General features: G+C 49.6%; 1 protein-coding gene across 1 annotated transcript; it reads left to right on the forward strand.

Moving 5' to 3' along the window:
- The first annotated feature begins 676 nt into the window (after positions 1 to 676).
- Positions 677 to 4909, forward strand: LOC125555656 (WAT1-related protein At1g43650-like). Its single transcript, XM_048718537.1, has 3 exons — positions 677 to 1036; positions 3295 to 3357; positions 3905 to 4909. The coding sequence occupies exons 1-3, from the start codon at positions 786 to 788 to the stop codon at positions 4704 to 4706; spliced, it is 1116 nt and encodes a 371-aa protein (XP_048574494.1). The 5' UTR covers positions 677 to 785; the 3' UTR covers positions 4707 to 4909.
- Positions 4910 to 16518: the final 11609 nt, after the last annotated feature.

The following is a 16518-nucleotide window of genomic DNA, read 5'->3' on the forward strand; positions in this document are numbered from 1 at the left end:
ACATTTTCGTACATATCCTTGATGAGGGTAATGTACTTTGCTGGGACTTTGTGTTTCTCTAAGGCCCACCACATGACATTCTGCGGTATCTTATTATAAGCCTTCTCCAAGTCAATGAACACCATATGCAAGTTCTTCTTTTGCTTCTTGTCTCTCTTCATAAGTTGTCGTACCAAGAAAATGACTTTCATGATCAACCTCTCAGGCATGAAACCAAACTGAGTTTTGGTCACGATTGTCATTCTTTTTAAGCGGCGCTCAATGACTCTCTCCTAAAGTCGCCAAAACTTCAAAAAACAAATTTAATGTGAGATGTTGGCAAGCAAGGACACATGGCGGTCTCTTATTGGTCCAGCACAATAATTCGGAGTTTTGGACCCGTTTGAGCCAGGACAGAGTCAAGAAAAAAAAAGGAAAATTTCGACCTATTCATCTTCAAGCAATTTAATCACCAGCTATTATTAATTTGTTTGCAAAATCTTTTGCATTTGTATGACAAAATATTACAATTGATTGGGGGATGTCGTTTTTTCTCGGGGAGGGAGGTCCACGGACCGATTATTGAAACATTGTGTGTATCCAATGGAGTAGATGTAACCAACTAACGACACGTACGGTACGCAGTGCAAAGCCACTGGCCAGCTGCATCCCACCATCATAGCGCCTTGCTTGTTCGTCCTGGCTATATATCTCCTGCGTCTTGCCTCTCGGCGGTGCGTTGCTCCTTGCTCTTGTCCCAGAAAATTAAGCCCTCGATCTCGATCAGCCCCTCATTGGCTCGGGACATGGCGGGGCACGACGGCGACGTGGCCGTGATGGCGGTGGCGGAGGATGAGGCAAGGAGGAGGAGGAGGAGGAGGCAGGCGGAGCGGGTGGCGCTGCCGGCCGGCATGGTGCTGGTGCAGGTGCTCACGGTGGTGACCATGCTGCTCTCCAAGGTGGCTCTCAACAGCGGCATGCACCCGCTCGTCCTGCTCGTCTACCGGAACCTCTTCGCCGCCGCCTTTGTCGCCCCCCTCGCCGTCGTCTTCGAGAGGTACGCACGCACGCCTGACCCGTCGATCGATGGTATAGGTAGTACGGTGCCACATCCATCGATTAGTTCTAGAGAAAGTACGTAGATTCGCACTATTCTTTTGCTGTACGGCGTGCGATGCGTGTTCGCCGCGTCCGCCCCAAACTGTATATTTCCATGCGTCATCCAATCATTCATGCATGAACCGTCTTTTGTACGTATTTTGTTTCAGTATACTGGTGATTTATTAGCTAATTAATTCGCTATGCTATGCTATGCATGCGACGCCGACCATGTAGCTAGCTCGAGTGACGAACGTTCGGATCGACATATATTTGACCCGCGCCGGCCGATTAATTAGTTGCCGTGTTAATAAGACGGTCTGGGTCATATATAGATATTATTCACCCAATCTATTTAATTAGCAAACACGTAGCCGCACGCACCGGAAATATTGCGTGTGTTCATGTACTCCCTCTGTAAATGTTACAGAGGTTGTATTATACAACTAGTACTCCCTCTGTCCCAACGCTCTTACATTATGAGACGGAGAGAATACAACTTTTGACACTGATACACATTTGGCCACAACTAACAAATTCGACAACTTTTGTTAACTTTGGGGCCATTATGTACAAATTAGGTAGTTTTCGTGACAGCGCTAGACATACACTACACTCACGCATGAAACCCTCTCCATTTGTGCTGATCAATGGATGGACGGCCGTGATCATGCATGCATGCACATAGTAGTAGGAACATGACCGGTAACTGCTGGCCGCACGCACTGGAAGTACAAAGGTTCACTTGAAGATTTTACGTACAAACTTATGTGAAGGATTATAATTGTTAATAGGGGGATGAGGGGGTTCATCCCACTTAAAATCAGGGGAGAAAGAGAAAATAAGTTTGGAAGGTTATGCAAACCTTTGTAGATCTTTGTAGGTGTATCATTATTGCTAATTAATTGTACCACTCTTCCCCGATTTGGAAAATGATGTATACTCCTGCCCTACTGCTTAATAGTGTGTGTACAAGACAAACACCTTTTTTTTTGGCGAAATGTACTTCCTCCGTAAACTACTATAAGAGCGTTTAGATCACTACTTTACTAATTTAGCGTTCTTATATTAGTTTACAGAGGGAGTACCAGACAAACACTTGACAGAATTGAAAAGTTCGGACAAGGATCAGTTAGTCTGTGTTTTGATTAGTTGAGTGAGTGTCCTGACAGCTAGCTAGCGCTAAACACGCCAACTGAACTGTTAATCGAACGAGATCAGCACTAATTAATGTACTACTCTTTCTGTGTGTCAATTTGGAAAGTCACACCTACTCTTGTGAATACGTATTAACCTCTTCAAGTGAGAACACATGAAATTAGTAGCACTACGTACTTCTACTGACTGCGATGCTAGTAAATTTTATTGCTGCGAATAAGACTAGTCATAATGGGAGTAACTTAACTAGTAACATCACACATTTCAATACAAAATTGTTTATGTGGCAGCTAATTAATGAGGAGAGAGGGGTTTGTGGTAATTTAGAGGGTGCTTGGATCTAAGGGACTTATTTTAGTCTGACTAAAAATAGTTTTTTTAAGAGGCTAAAGTTCCAAGCACCCCTGACTAAAGAGGGGCTAAACCTAGTCATGAGACTAAAATGTTTTAGTCAGGGGTATCCCTACTAAAATATGAATTAGTCCTCTCTCTCTCCTCATTTAACTCCTCTCCTTTAACACAGACGAGTTCTGGATTGGTGGTTTGGAGGATAATAAATGCTCATTAACTTGATTTTAGTCTCTTTAGTATTTGGATCCAAGCATGGATGAGGCTAGCAAGTTTTAGTCTCACTATTTTTAGTCATGAGACTAAAACGTATCCAAGCAGCACCTTAGCTAGTTACTGTAACACCACACATTTCAAGGCATAATGAGTCTATAGCCTAATAAATAAATGCTTTCATGATATCACTAATATGTTACTACCCACTATGAAGGTAGTAACATAGACTAGTAACATTGACAAGTTACTACTCTATGTTACTCCCCACTGTAAGCAATCTAACAGAGATGGTAATTAATAGTAGCTGAGATAACGTCTCTTCCCGTCGATGCATGCATGCAGTATATGGAACGAACAGTATCTCCCATGCATCCATTTTTCTGATGTGTCCTGGTCATTTCTTTAGCTGCCTAGCTAGCTTGTTCTTCTTGCACTGATTAATAAGTTCCTGCCTAATTGTTTTTTGATGGTAATTAATTAAATAAATTGTTGCAGGGAGATGTGGAAGAAGGTGAACCTGCGAGTGCTGGGCTGGATTTCCCTCAACGCAACGCTCGGGTTCGCACTACAACCACTCCCAATCTATTCTTACAACTACCCCTAACAAAAAATCTATTCTTACAACTAGTAGTAGCTAGCTTGTATTTTGCGCAGCCAGCAGTTCTATATTTAGAAATGCATTTGTGATTTGTCCGTTTGTTGCAAACTTCTGCAAAGACACAAGTCACCTTCGTTATAATTAAACAGCAAATCTGAAAAAAAATACATCATGTTTTCAAGGGAAAAAGCATAATCTTGTTCTGAGTAGAAGAAAAGTAATACCTCCGTCTCGAAATGTAAGACATTTTTGTAGGCTAATTAGCATTACCTTCGTTCGGAAATACTTGTCATTCAAATGCATAAAAGAAGATTTATCTAAACGTATTTTAGTTTCAGATACACCCTTTTTTATCTATTTTGATGACAAGTATTTTCGGACGGAGGGTATGTATAACTGGAATTGAGATGTACAGAGGCGTACATATTGTGCATAAACTCATTCTTAATTATTTTTAATTTATATTAATATTCCTCTCGCAAGCTTATATATGTATACGTCTTGTAGAGTGCTGCTGGCGATGGGGCTGTACTACTGCGGCCTGCGGGCCACCAGCGCCGCCTACGCCGTCAACTTCCTCAACCTCATCCCCATCGCTACCTTCATCATCGCCGTTGCGCTCCGAGCCGAGCGCCTCTCCCTCGTCGCTTGGGCCAGTAGGATGAAGCTCCTCGGAGCTGTCGTGGGCACCCATCTCCTGCTGCCGCACCTCCGGCAGTCCTCCCACGCCAACCCCAACGTCGCCTCGCCCCACGGCGGCCGCGACATGGACGTCGGCACGCTGTTCCTGTACGGGAGCTGCGTCAGCTACGCGCTCTGGTTCGTCGTGCAGGCCAAGGTCGCCAAGGTGTTCCCGTCCCGGTACTGGGCCACGGCGCTCACGTGCGCCGCGGGCAGCCTGCAGTCTGCCGTGGCCGCGGCCGTGGCGGTCGTCCTCGCCCCCGCCGGCGACGGACATGGATGGGCGCGCACGTGGACGCTGCGCTGGGACCTGCAGCTGGCCACGGTGGTCTACTCCGGGGTGTTCAACACGGGCGTCACGTTCGTGCTCGTGTCGTGGGCGGTGGAGCGCCGCGGCCCGGTGTACCCTCCCATGTTCAACTCCCTGTCGCTCGTCGCCACCACCGCCGTCGACGCCGTCGTGCTCGGAACCGACGTCTACCTCGGCGGCGTGATGGGAGCGGCGCTCGTCGTCGGCGGCCTCTATGCGTTTCTGTGGGGCAAAAGCAAGGAGCTCGCGGCCGCCAAAGCGGTCAACGCCGAGCAGGAGCTGCGGTGTGCAGGAGACACCGACGATGGCATTGCCTAGCGATTTTATCCAGCATGGGTACAGATATCGATGGAATTAATTGAACTATTGACCCGTAGGAACCCGTAGCGATTCCAATGCATCGGGACATAAGACAAGGCAGAGTTAAACTGTTACTACCTCCGTCCAGATTTATTAAGGCTCCTAATATTTTGAGCCAAACTTTGATCATTCATAAGATTAATGAAATATAGAATATTGAGATGGACATTTAAAAAACTAGATGGCCCGCTTCCATATCATTCTCTTTTTTTTTGACGGGAAGGCCTTCATGGCTAGCTTTATTAAACTAAATAACAGATACATCGTCTGCCAAGGAATTGGCAATGAAACTTGGTGGTGCCTCGATCCATATCATTCTCTATGGAGTGGTTGAGCAGATACCGTGTCTGTTTTAGGATCGGCCTTAATCCACGCCGAACATGACGAACTACTACCTCTGTCCGGATTTATTAGGCCCCCTCTCATTCTGGGCTAATGTTTGACCAATAAATTTAACTAATAAAATATAAACTGTATGTCACAAGAATTATACCTCGGGAAACTCTTTCAAATAAAAACCTAACAGTGTACTTTTTCAAATAGAAATCCAGCAACAAATTGACCAATATGTGCATAAAGCAAAATTTACGATCTCCATGGCTGACTAGCCTGATGGCCACATTGCCTCCACTGCAAAACTTCATGACGGAGTTGCAGATGATGGGCCGTCTATGTGATATCGACTTCACTTGCGTTCATGGATGACATGCATGTCATAGGGTGCAAAATTCTTTCACGCATGTGTTGGGGAACGCAATAATTTCAAAAAGAATTCTACGCATACGCAAGATCTATCATGGTGATGCATAGCAACGAGAGGGGAAGAGTGTTGTCCGCGTACCCTCGTAGACCGTAAGCGAAAGCGTTATGACAACGTGGTTGATGTAGTCGTACGTCTTCACGATCTGACCGATCCTAGTACCGAAAGTACGGCACCTCCGCGATCTGCACACGTTCGGTTCGGTGACGTCCCACGAACTCTCGATCCAGCTGAGTGTCGAGGGAGAGCTTCGTCAGCACGACGGCGTGATGACGATGATGATGAAGCTACCGACGCAGGGCTTCGCCTAAGAACTACGACAATATGACAGAGGTGAATTATGATGGAGGGGGCACTGCACACGGCTAAAAGATCAATGATCAACTTATGTGTACTAGGGTGCCCCCTGCCCCCGTACATAAAGGAGCAAGGGGGAGGCCGGCCGGCCCTTGGGGCGCGCCAGGAGAGGAGGAGTCCTCCTCCTAGTAGGAGTAGGACTCTCCTTTTCCTAGTCCTACTAGGAGGAGGAAAGGAAGGAGGAGAGGGAGAAGGAAAGGGCCCCCCTTCCCTAGTCAAATTCGGACTAGAGAGGGAGGGGGCGCGCGTCCTGTTGGAAATATGCCCTAGAGGCAATAATAAAATGGTTATTATTATATTTCCTTGTTCATGATAATTGTCTATTGTTCATGCTATAATTTTGTTATGCGGAAATCATAATACATGTGTGAATACATAGACCACAATATGTCCCTAGTGAGCCTCTAGTTGACTAGCTCATTAATCAATAGATGGTTGTGGTTTCCTGACCATGGATATTGGATGTCATTGATAACGGGATCACATCATTAGGAGAATGATGTGATGGACAAAACCCAATCCTAAGCATAGCACAAGATCGTGTAGTTCGTCTGCTAAAACTTTTCTAATGTCAAGTATCTTTTCCTTAGACCATGAGATTGTGCAACTCCCGGATACAGTAGGAATGCTTTGGGTGTGCCAACTGTCACAACGTAAATGGGTGGCTATAAAGGTGCACTACAGGTATCTCCGAAAGTGTCTGTTGGGTTGGCACGAATCAAGACTGGGATTTGTCACTCCGTATGACGGAGAGGTATGTCTGGGCCCACTCGGTAATGCATCATCATAATGAGCTCAATGTGACTAAGGAGTTGGTCACGGGATTATGCATTACGGAACGAGTAAAGTGACTTGCCGGTAACGAGATTGAACGAGGTATTGGGATACCGACGATCGAATCTCGGGCAAGTAACATACCGATGGACAAAGGGAATTATATACGGGATTGATTGAATCCCCGACATCGTGGTTCATCCGATGAGATCATCGTGGAACATGTGGGAGCCAACATGGGTATCCAGATCCCGCTGTTGGTTATTGATCGGAGAGATGTCTCGGTCATGTCTACATGCCTCCCGAACCCATAGGGTCTACACACTTAAGGTTCGATAATGCTAGGGTCATAGGGAAAGTTTGTACGTGGTCACCGAATGTTATTCGGAGTCCCGGATAAGATCCTGGACGTCACGAGGAGTTCCGGAATGGTCCAGAGGTAAAGAATAATATGTAGGAAGTGAGGTTTTGGCCACCGGAAGTATTTCGAGTGTCACCAGTAATGTACCGGGACCACCAGAAGGGTTCCGGGGGTCCACTAGCCCTGGAGGCTTGCATGGGCCAAGAGTGAGAAGGGACCAGCCCCTGAGTGGGCTGGTGTGCCTCCCACCAAGGCCCAAGGCACAACTAGGAGGAGAAGGGGGAAACCCTAGGCGCAGATGGGCCTAAAGGCCCACCCTAGGGTGCACCCCCTCTCCCCCTCTTGGTCGCCCCCTCCAATCCCATCTAGGACTGCCGCACCCCCTAGGGTGGGAACCCGAGAGGGGGCACAGCCACCTCCCCTCCTCCTATATATAGTGGGGGTTTTGGGGCTGCCAAGGACACGAGTCTCTCTCTCCCTCGGCGCAGCCCTACCTCTCCACATCCTCATCCTTCGTAGTGCTTGGCGAAGCCCTGCTGGAAACTACGCTTGTAGCGACCCGACCTCAAACTGTCAAGTCTCTTTGCTTCAGTGTCATCCCTGGATCGGTAATGCTGACACACACAGTACTCGAAGGATTTATAACAGAGTGGCAGTCACACACTTATTACATCGGATGTCTCAAGAGAGAACTTATTACAATAAATATGGCTTAAGGCCATCTATACGATAACAGCGGAAGGCTTGGAAGATAAAGTGAGTCAATCAACTCCAACGGCATGGCTGAGTGCATGACAAACGACCTATCGTACCTTACTCCTCGTCTGAAAAGTCTGCAACATGATACGTTGCAGCCCGAAAACGGGTCATCACATGGAATATGCTGGCAATGTAACACAGGAGAGTAATGAACATATAAAAATTATCACTATATGCATATATGGCTGGTGGAGGCTGTATGGTTAATATGTTTTGAGAAAAGCCAATTTTTACCTACAACAAAGGAATATATTTTATTTAACTATCATGGTAGTTGAACAATATTGAGAAGGTTCCTCCAACTCAATCCCAATTGAAAGTAATTATCAACCCAACAAATTAATTTGGAGTGATGAGATCCATATGATAATCCAAGAACCAGATACTCAAGATGTACATAACCGGGGACACGGCTAACCATGATTAGTATGTACACTCTGCAGAGGTTTGCGCACTTTTTCCCACAAGACTCGATCTCCTCCGTTGGATTTCTCGCACTACAGGGTGTTTGAGAAACGGATGACCGAGACACAATCTTTCAGAAGCATTTGCTCTTTACTCCGGGCGGACTGGTACACCTACAATCCCCTACATCTGCTAGTCCACCTCTTCAAGAACTCACGCAACTTACTCAATTATGCCAGAGCCCATAATGGCTTGTGGATGCACACGGAAGTTTCTAGCATGAATAGTCTTATGATCCCTTTGAGCCTGGCTGGCAGACCGTAGGATGATCACACGGGTACTCCGGGATATCCTAGGACAACACTGGATTCTCCAGGTGCCCACAAGCAATCCACCCAGATGTGTATTAAAGTTGCCACCTTAAGTTGAACCATTAATTAACAACTCACATTGGGCATGGATACACTCAAACCCAAACCACATCTACGAGCATAGTATGGCAATATAAGCATAACGTAGAAGTAACTCCCAAGGGTTTGATAATAAAACAGGTAATAGGTTCTACCTCATTAACTACTTCCCAGACCCACATGTTAAGAGATCCTACTCATGCAATGTGTGAAGGTTGAAAAGAATGCATAAAAACTGGGTGATAAAGGGGTATGATCAAAGTGTTACTTGCCTTGCTGACGATCTGCAAATCCTAAAGACTCGTTGTCGGTGTCAAAACTGACGGATCTCGGGTAGGGGGTCCCGAACTGTGCGTCTAGGCCGGATGGTAACAGGAGGCAAGGAACACGATGTTTTACCCAGGTTCGGGCCCTCTTGATGGAGGTAAAACTCTATGTCCTGCTTGATTAATATTGATGATATGGGTAGTACAAGAGTAGATCTACCACAAGATCAAGGAGGCTAAACCTTAGAAGCTAGCCTATGGTATGATTGTTGTATGATGAAGTCGTCCTACGGACTAAAACCCTCCGGTTTATATAGACACCGGAGAGGGTTAGGGTTACACAAAGTCGGTTACAATGGTAGGAGATCTTGAATATCCGCATCGCCAAGCTTGCCTTCCACGCCAAGGAAAGTCCCATCCGGACACGGGACGAAGTCTTCAATCTTGTATCTTCATAGTCCTGGAGTCCGGCTGAAGGTATAGTCCGGCTACCCGAACACCCCCTAACACAGGACTCCCTCAGTAGCCCCTGAACCAGGCTTCAATGACGACGAGTCCGGCGCATAGATTGTCTTCGGCATTGCAAGGCGGGTTCCTCCTCCAAATTCTTCATAAAAGTTTGTAAACACCAAGAGTAGTGTCCGGCTCTGCAAAATAAGTTTCCACGTATTGCCACAGAGAGAATAATATTAACACAAATCTAATCTGCTGACGTATTCCACAGCGTGACATCACACTATGGCCAAGCCTTTATTCGAATCGTTTTCACTTTTCCACCTCAGCGTGTTTTGCGAGGCGGTTTCCTTGGCACGTCTTGTCAAAGCAGAGATCGTGTCCCCCATTTACGGGATTCTCATCAATACGGACGTGGGTAACCCAACCGCGCCATTTATCACGGCACTTGGGAGGCAAGCGAGTTTTACTAGGCTGGTGGGGATGCATAGTCGCATCCGCCCATATAAGGGGATAAGGACCCACCTTTTTACCTACGCCTTCTTCCTCCTTCGCCTATCCATCTTCTGCGCACCCGAGCTCCAGCGCCCAAGCCCGCACTTCCTACCTCAACCTTCTCCAACAATGTCCAGAGCGGGAGGCAAGTGGATGGTCTCCTCTGTCACAGAGGGCCATGTCAAAAAGCTAAGGAAGGCCGGATACCTGTCCAAAGACATCGCGCACCGGCTTCCTGAGGAGGGGCAGCTTCTCCCCACCCCAAGGCCCCATGAGAGGGTAGTATTTCTTCCCCACTTCCTCCGCGGACTGGGTTTTCCTCTCCACCCATTTGTCCGCGGGCTCATGTTCTACTATGGCCTAGATTTCCACGATCTGGCCCCGAACTTCATCCTCAATATCTCGGCGTTTATCATCGTGTGCGAGGCTTTCCTCTGCATCCGCCCCCATTTCGGCCTCTGGCTCAAGACCTTCAACTCAAGCCAAAGGTGGTGCGCGGCAACCAGGCGGAGTGCGGAGGTGCCATGGCGGGCAAAATAGCCAACGTCCTATGGCTCGAGGGCTCCTTTGTGGAGACCTTGAAGGGGTGGCAGTCAGGGTGGTTTTACATCACCGAGCCACACGATCCGAAGTGGATCGCAGCCCCTGAGTTCCGATCCGGACCCCCTACGCGGCTCACGTCCTGGAAGGAGACGGGCTTGTCATGGGGCGACGAAGAAGAGGTGATCGGACTGCAAAAATGCATCCAGTCCCTGGTGAATAAGCAGCTCAAGCTTGTCAACGTAGTCCAGGTCATGCTCGTCCGCCGGATCCTTCCGTGTCAAGAACGGGACTTCAATTTGTGGGAGTTTAACCCGGCGCAGCACCGAACTCTGAGAAGGCTCTTCGACACGACGTACGAAGATGTCTAGAAGGGGCTAACCAAAGGCGCCGAGGCTCCCACATCCGCCTCCGAAGACCGCGGGTTCAGCTCGCAGCGTCCTGCTGGCGAGGTAAGATATTTTAATCTTTTACAGGATGTTAAGTTTTCTTCATAGTTTGACTCTATGCGGGATCTAAACTCCCTCACCTTTGACAGGATTGGCAGGCGAAGTCCGGACTGATTAACTGTCCGGCTCCCTTGCCCGAAGACCCAGCCCCTGCTCTCCTAGTGAAGCTGCTGGTTCCGGCACCTTATGTGGTGCCGGAGAAGAAGGCCAAGAAGAAGAAGGCCACGGGGACTCAAAAGAGTTCCCGGCATATGGTGGTGTCGGACTCGTCGTCCGATGAGTCCGAGACGCACTCCTCCCATGAATACGAGGAGGAGGAAGAAGAGACCTCTCCCCCTCCAGCGGGGGAAGGAAAGAAGAGGAAGGTCGTCCCAGTAGGAGAGGCCGAAGGGTCCAAGAAGAGGAAAACCCCTCCGCCGGACTACGCCCCCGACGCCGACGAGGACGAAGAGGAGTGGCCGGACAGGGCCAAGCGTCCGGCGAAATCGTAAGTGTTCGGATACAAGAGTAACTCATGATATTACTTTTGTTGCGCAGCTTTCCTTAATGTCGAATATAATCATGCAGCCCGCCCAAGGACGGGCTCGACGAGTCGTCGAGCGGCTCCCTGGATTCATCGGACGTGAATTCAGTTCCGCCCGCTGCCTCCCCCTGTGCTGCGGATGACGCCGAAGTGGCGTCGCGACAAGCTCCGGGGCAAGAGGAGGTGGTCCAGGAGGAGCCGCGAGGCGACCTCCCGGACTCCAGGAGTAAAAGGGACAAGACCCCCCCCCCCCCAGGGCTCCAAGTCCGGCTTTAAGCCGGACACCGCGCCGGAATCATCAACGGTTCCGGATCGCGGCAAGCGAACTCCTGCCAAGAGGAGCAAGCCTATTGAGCCGGCGTCCTCCGTCCAACCGGAGGCGCCGGACAATCTGCTGGAGGTGCTTAAGGGCGCCTCCATCAACGAGGAGCACCGTACCATCATGAGTATGGTAGTCCAGAAGGTTCGATCCGCCAAAAGCGGACTGACTGAAGCTTGTGCTAGCCTTCTAACAGGCTTCAAGGTAAGTAAAAAATATGTAAAAATATTACCGCATAGACAGTAGCCCCTGATGCTCTGTTTGGCGTTCGGAAAGAAAAACCGAATAGAGGATCTATTAAATATCGCAGGAGTCTAACTAAAAAGGAGTCAATATACGTATGCAGGCTTCGCTGCTGGCCACCGCCGCACTGACTGCGGAGGTGGGTGCCCTGAAGCAGGGCCTCGAGCGGACTGAGCAAGAGCTCGGCCTTGCCAAACAGCAGCTCGAGGAGAAAGAAGGTAAGAGATACCTTATAGAAAAAATGCCTATAAGAAGACGCAATTGCAAAAAATGACAGGAGTACACTGCTTATTGTAGGGGCCACAACTGAGGTGGCGACCCTCAAGCAGGCGCTTTCCGAGGCCGAGAAGAAAGCGGCCACGGAGCGCACCGAGCGGGAGAAATTTGAGGCGCAGGTCGGCGAGGTGCAGCAAGAGCTTCAGGCTCTCATGAAAAAACATGAGAGTTTGGAGCTCGACTCGAAGATGCGAGCGTCCGAGCTTGCTGTGGCCCTTAAAACTGCCAAATCTGCCAAGGCCGAAGCCCAGAAGGCCCTCCAGGAATTGGATGCGGTGAAAAAGATAGCGGCGGGTAAGGCATTCTCTATGCAAAGCAGACATATAAAAGTAAACTACTTGTTACTTACCCGAATCCGGAGCTCTCCAGGGGCATTCACAGATCTTCCCCGCAGCGTATCCGATGCCACCGCATTCTACCGAGCCGAGGAAGGCAGCTCGACGGAGAAGGTGTTTTGGTCTCAGTACGCTGAGGCCGGACACCCTGTGCCCTTGAGCGACCAGCTGAAGCAGCTGGTCGAGCTCCACAAGGCGGCCGAACAAGCCCTGAAGGGCTTCATAGTTCGGCCGTGGCCTGGAGAGGCCCTGCCTGGGAGCTACTTCCACTACTGGAATCAGCCAATTTGCCATCTGCCAGCTCTTTGCCGTCTGCTAGCTGACGGCAAAGAAGCTCTTTGCCATCAGCTACCAAAAAGCAGACGGCAAAGATCAGGCTGACGGCAAAGAAGATTCTTTGCCGTCTGCTGGCGGACGACAAAGAGAGAGGTGGCCCCCACCCCCCGCCCGTTTGGGAAAAACTTAACGGCCCACCTCTTTGCCGTCTGCCAGCAGACGGCAAAGAGGCAAAGGGGCGGACGGCAAAGAGGGACGGACGACAAAGAGGGCAGTATCTAACGGCCCGTACCCCCCGCCCCTCTCTGTTCTCTCCTCGCCCCGCCACCACTTCCCACCCCACCGCCGCCGCCGCCGCCTCTCGCCCCCGCCGCCGCCGCCGCCGGCGCCCCGCCGCCCCGCGCCCGCCCCCCGCCGCGTCGCCCCCCCGCCCCGGCCCCACGCCGCCCCGGCCCCCCCCGCCGCCCCGGCCCCGCCCCGGCGCCCCGCCGCCCCCGCCCCACCGCCCCGGGCCCGGCCCCCCGCCGCCCCAGGCCGCCCCGGCGCCCCGGCCAGCTCCTCCACCGCCCCGCCCCCCTCCCTCCACCGGCCCTGCCCCAGGTGAGCCCCCCTCCTTTTTTCTGTTTTTTTTCTGTTTTTTTCTTTTTTAGTTTTAGTTCTAGTTTAGATTTAGTTTTAGTTTTTGTTTTAGGTTTAGTTTTAGTTTAGTTTTAGGTTTAGATTTAGTTTTTTCCTTTTTTTTCTGTTTTATTACTTTTAGGTTTATGTTTAGTTTAGATTTAGTTTTAGTTTTAGTTTTAGGTTTAGTTTAGTTTGAGGAAAGAAGAAGAAGAAGAGAAAAAGAGGAGAGGAGGAGAAGAAGAAGAGGAAAAAGGAAAGGAAGAAGAAGAAGAGGAGGAGGAGAAGAAAAAAGAAGAAGAGGAAGAAGAAGAAGAAAAAAGAGGAGAGGAGGAGAAGAAGAAAAGGAAAAAGGAAAGAAGAAGAAGAAGAAGAAGAAGAAGGAAGAAAAGGAAGAAAAGGAAGAATAGGAAGAAGAAGAAAAGGAAAAAAGAGGAAAAAAACCCCGACCCGACACGGCACCCCGACCCCGACCCGGCACCCCGACCCCGACCCCGAGACCCCGACACGGCACCCCGACACCGACAGGACACCCCGACCACCGACACCTCCCGAAAAGGTGTTCTTTGGCCTTCTAGAGGCCGGCGGGGTCATATATTTGTGAATTATTAGTTAGGTCATATATTTTTCGATTTTGTTATGAAAAACATCATATATAATTGTGTTGATCGTGTAGTTTTAAATGTGCAGTTGTTTCATCGCTGCGAGGTTTGGTGTTCGACGACCTCGCCGTGCGTTTGACGAGCTCTGCCCCTTCGTTCGTGGGTGAGCACAAATGACAAGTCCTCCTCCCCCATTAATTATTTGATCTATTCCGATGAAACTTGATAGCTAGCTATATATGTGTCTTGAATCATCAGTATGCGTAACCAATATGTGTCTCCCGTTCGAAAGCGTCATAGTTATAAATATGCATGTGCATGCATTTGCATATTTATAACCTTGATTCTTTCGAATTGTCCAACGCTATCCATGGACAGCCCGAGTATGTGTAGATTGGGTTCGTTTTTCCATATGCTTTGCTCCGGATCCGACGCATATATTTCGTCAGTTCCTCCCCTGTTGTTCTCCGGGTACACATCCTCTCTGTTTATTGCAGAGACGTGTATCAGGAGAACAGCGGGGAGGTGCTGCCGAAATTTTGCGTCGGATCCGGAGCATAGCATGGGAAAATAAACCCAATCTACACATACACGGGTGGGATTAGGACCTATCATTACCTATTAGAGTGTAGGTTGCATGGACGTAATAAAATTGACAAAGTAGATCAACTAATGAATATATACATGGTGAATTACATATATAATTGTTGTGTGTCCAGTAGCTCTGAAAGTCAAGATGAGTGATCGTGCTTGGATGTATACCGGTCACACTGGTCAGAACAAATGGAGCGCTGAATGGTTCACAAAAACTAAGGGGTTTGTGCAAGCCGCATTTGCAAATGGCCAAAAGAAAACCTGGTGCCCCTGTTTCCGGTGCGGCAATTGGGAAAAGAAGACAGAGGCTGAAATGGGCAAACACCTGCAGAAGAGTGGTTTTACGCCCGATTATACGGTGTGGACATTTCATGGTGAGTCTGCCCAACGTGACCGAGCTGAGGTGGATCGTCGTCGCACCGACGAGCATGGTACCGGGATGGAAAACATGGTGCAAGGCTATGATGATGCTCGGGATTCGGACGAGGAGATGGAGGAATCTGCAAAGGCCTTCAATGAAATGTTGGAGTCTTCGAAACGTCCGCTCCACGAGCACACTGAGCTTTGTCAGTTGGATGCCATCTCACAAGTAATGGCTCTGAAGGCTCAGTTCAACTTGGGCAGAGAATGTTATGACACAATTATGACAGTATTTGGACGCTTTCTACCCAAAGTCCATGTAATGCCTGCAAACCTGTACCAGTCGGACAAAATCCTCCGTGCACTGAAGATGCCCTATGAGAAGATACATGCCTGTGAGAAAGGATGTGCCTTATTTAGGCTTGACTATGCGGACTTGAACTATTGTGCCATTTGCAAGTCTTCTAGGTATATTGTGGTAGACAACGGTATGGGTGAGAAGACACAGACCAAAATCCCCGTTAGTGTTCTTCGGTATATACCAATCGTACCAAGACTTCAACGTCTTTTCATGGTCGAAGAGACGGCCAGACAGATGACATGGCACAAAACAGGCAAAAGAACCGAACTAGATGCAGATGGGAATCTGATGATGGTACACACATCGGATGGTGTTGCATGGAAAAAGTTTGATGAATTACATGCTGACAAAGCGGCAGATCCGAGGCATCCTCGAGTCGGCATCAGCACGGATGGGTTCAGTGTGTTTGGTATGACGGCAGCCCAATACAGTTGTTGGCCCGTATTTGTCTTTCCACTCAATATCCCCCCCGGACAGATTATGCAAAGAAAGATGGTGGGCGCTGGTCGGGAGCGTGGTCTGAGGTCTTCCATTCCAGACGCACCTCTCCGCCGAGCGTTGCTGGACAGTATGGCCACACCGCCGGGCCCTTCTTCGTCGACCGCGGTGCCCAGCAGGGGACGAGGTAGGAAGAGAGGAGGTGGGGCACGCAGTCGTGGGAGAGGAGGTAGGGTGACTGCTACGGCGCCTTCCTCGCCGCCACCCCCAGCCGTTTCACCCAAGCACGTGACTGCTAGGGTGGACTCGCCCGAGGAGGAGGCTACACGGACTCCGGTCCACGGGTCTTGGGCCCACGAGCCTCGGGTCGACTGGCCTTTAGCCCACGAGAGTTTGGCCCACGTGACCCCGGAGGAGCACATGTCCGGATGGGGTACCTGGCCGGATCAGCCCGAGGAGCCGAGTGGCCATGCTGATGATGGCGGGGAGCCGACTGATCTTGAGGAGGAGGGGGGCACCGTCTACCAGCGTGGTGCTACACGGATCCCGTCCGTGCCGGTGACCCGCGAGCAGAGGTGGTTGATTTTCCCTGATGGGGAGAGGTACGCAAGTGCATTTAATATTTTTGTACCTTGTGCATTCACGTTTTTTCAAATAACTAATGCGTTGGCCTTGTCATGCTGCAGGGGTTGGGACCACCATCATAGTGTCCGCCGGCCCAACTCCGTCCTTGGAGTTCTTTGCCGGCAAAACTTCCCGAGGTTTGTCACGTTGCCTGGTGAGGGTCGGCTTCCAG

Source organism: Triticum urartu, chromosome 5 (genome assembly GCF_003073215.2).
Source record: "Triticum urartu cultivar G1812 chromosome 5, Tu2.1, whole genome shotgun sequence".
NCBI lineage: Eukaryota > Viridiplantae > Streptophyta > Magnoliopsida > Poales > Poaceae > Triticum > Triticum urartu.

Excerpts from the sequence above, each read along its gene's own strand:
- LOC125555656 (XM_048718537.1), top strand. The coding sequence starts at position 786 with ATGGCGGGGCACGACGGCGACGTGGCCGTGATGGCGGTGGCGGAGGAT. Across the intron at positions 1,037-3,294 it reads CTCGCCGTCGTCTTCGAGAG|GGAGATGTGGAAGAAGGTGA; the intron begins GTACGCACGCAC and ends AAATTGTTGCAG. Across the intron at positions 3,358-3,904 it reads TCCCTCAACGCAACGCTCGG|AGTGCTGCTGGCGATGGGGC; the intron begins GTTCGCACTACA and ends TACGTCTTGTAG.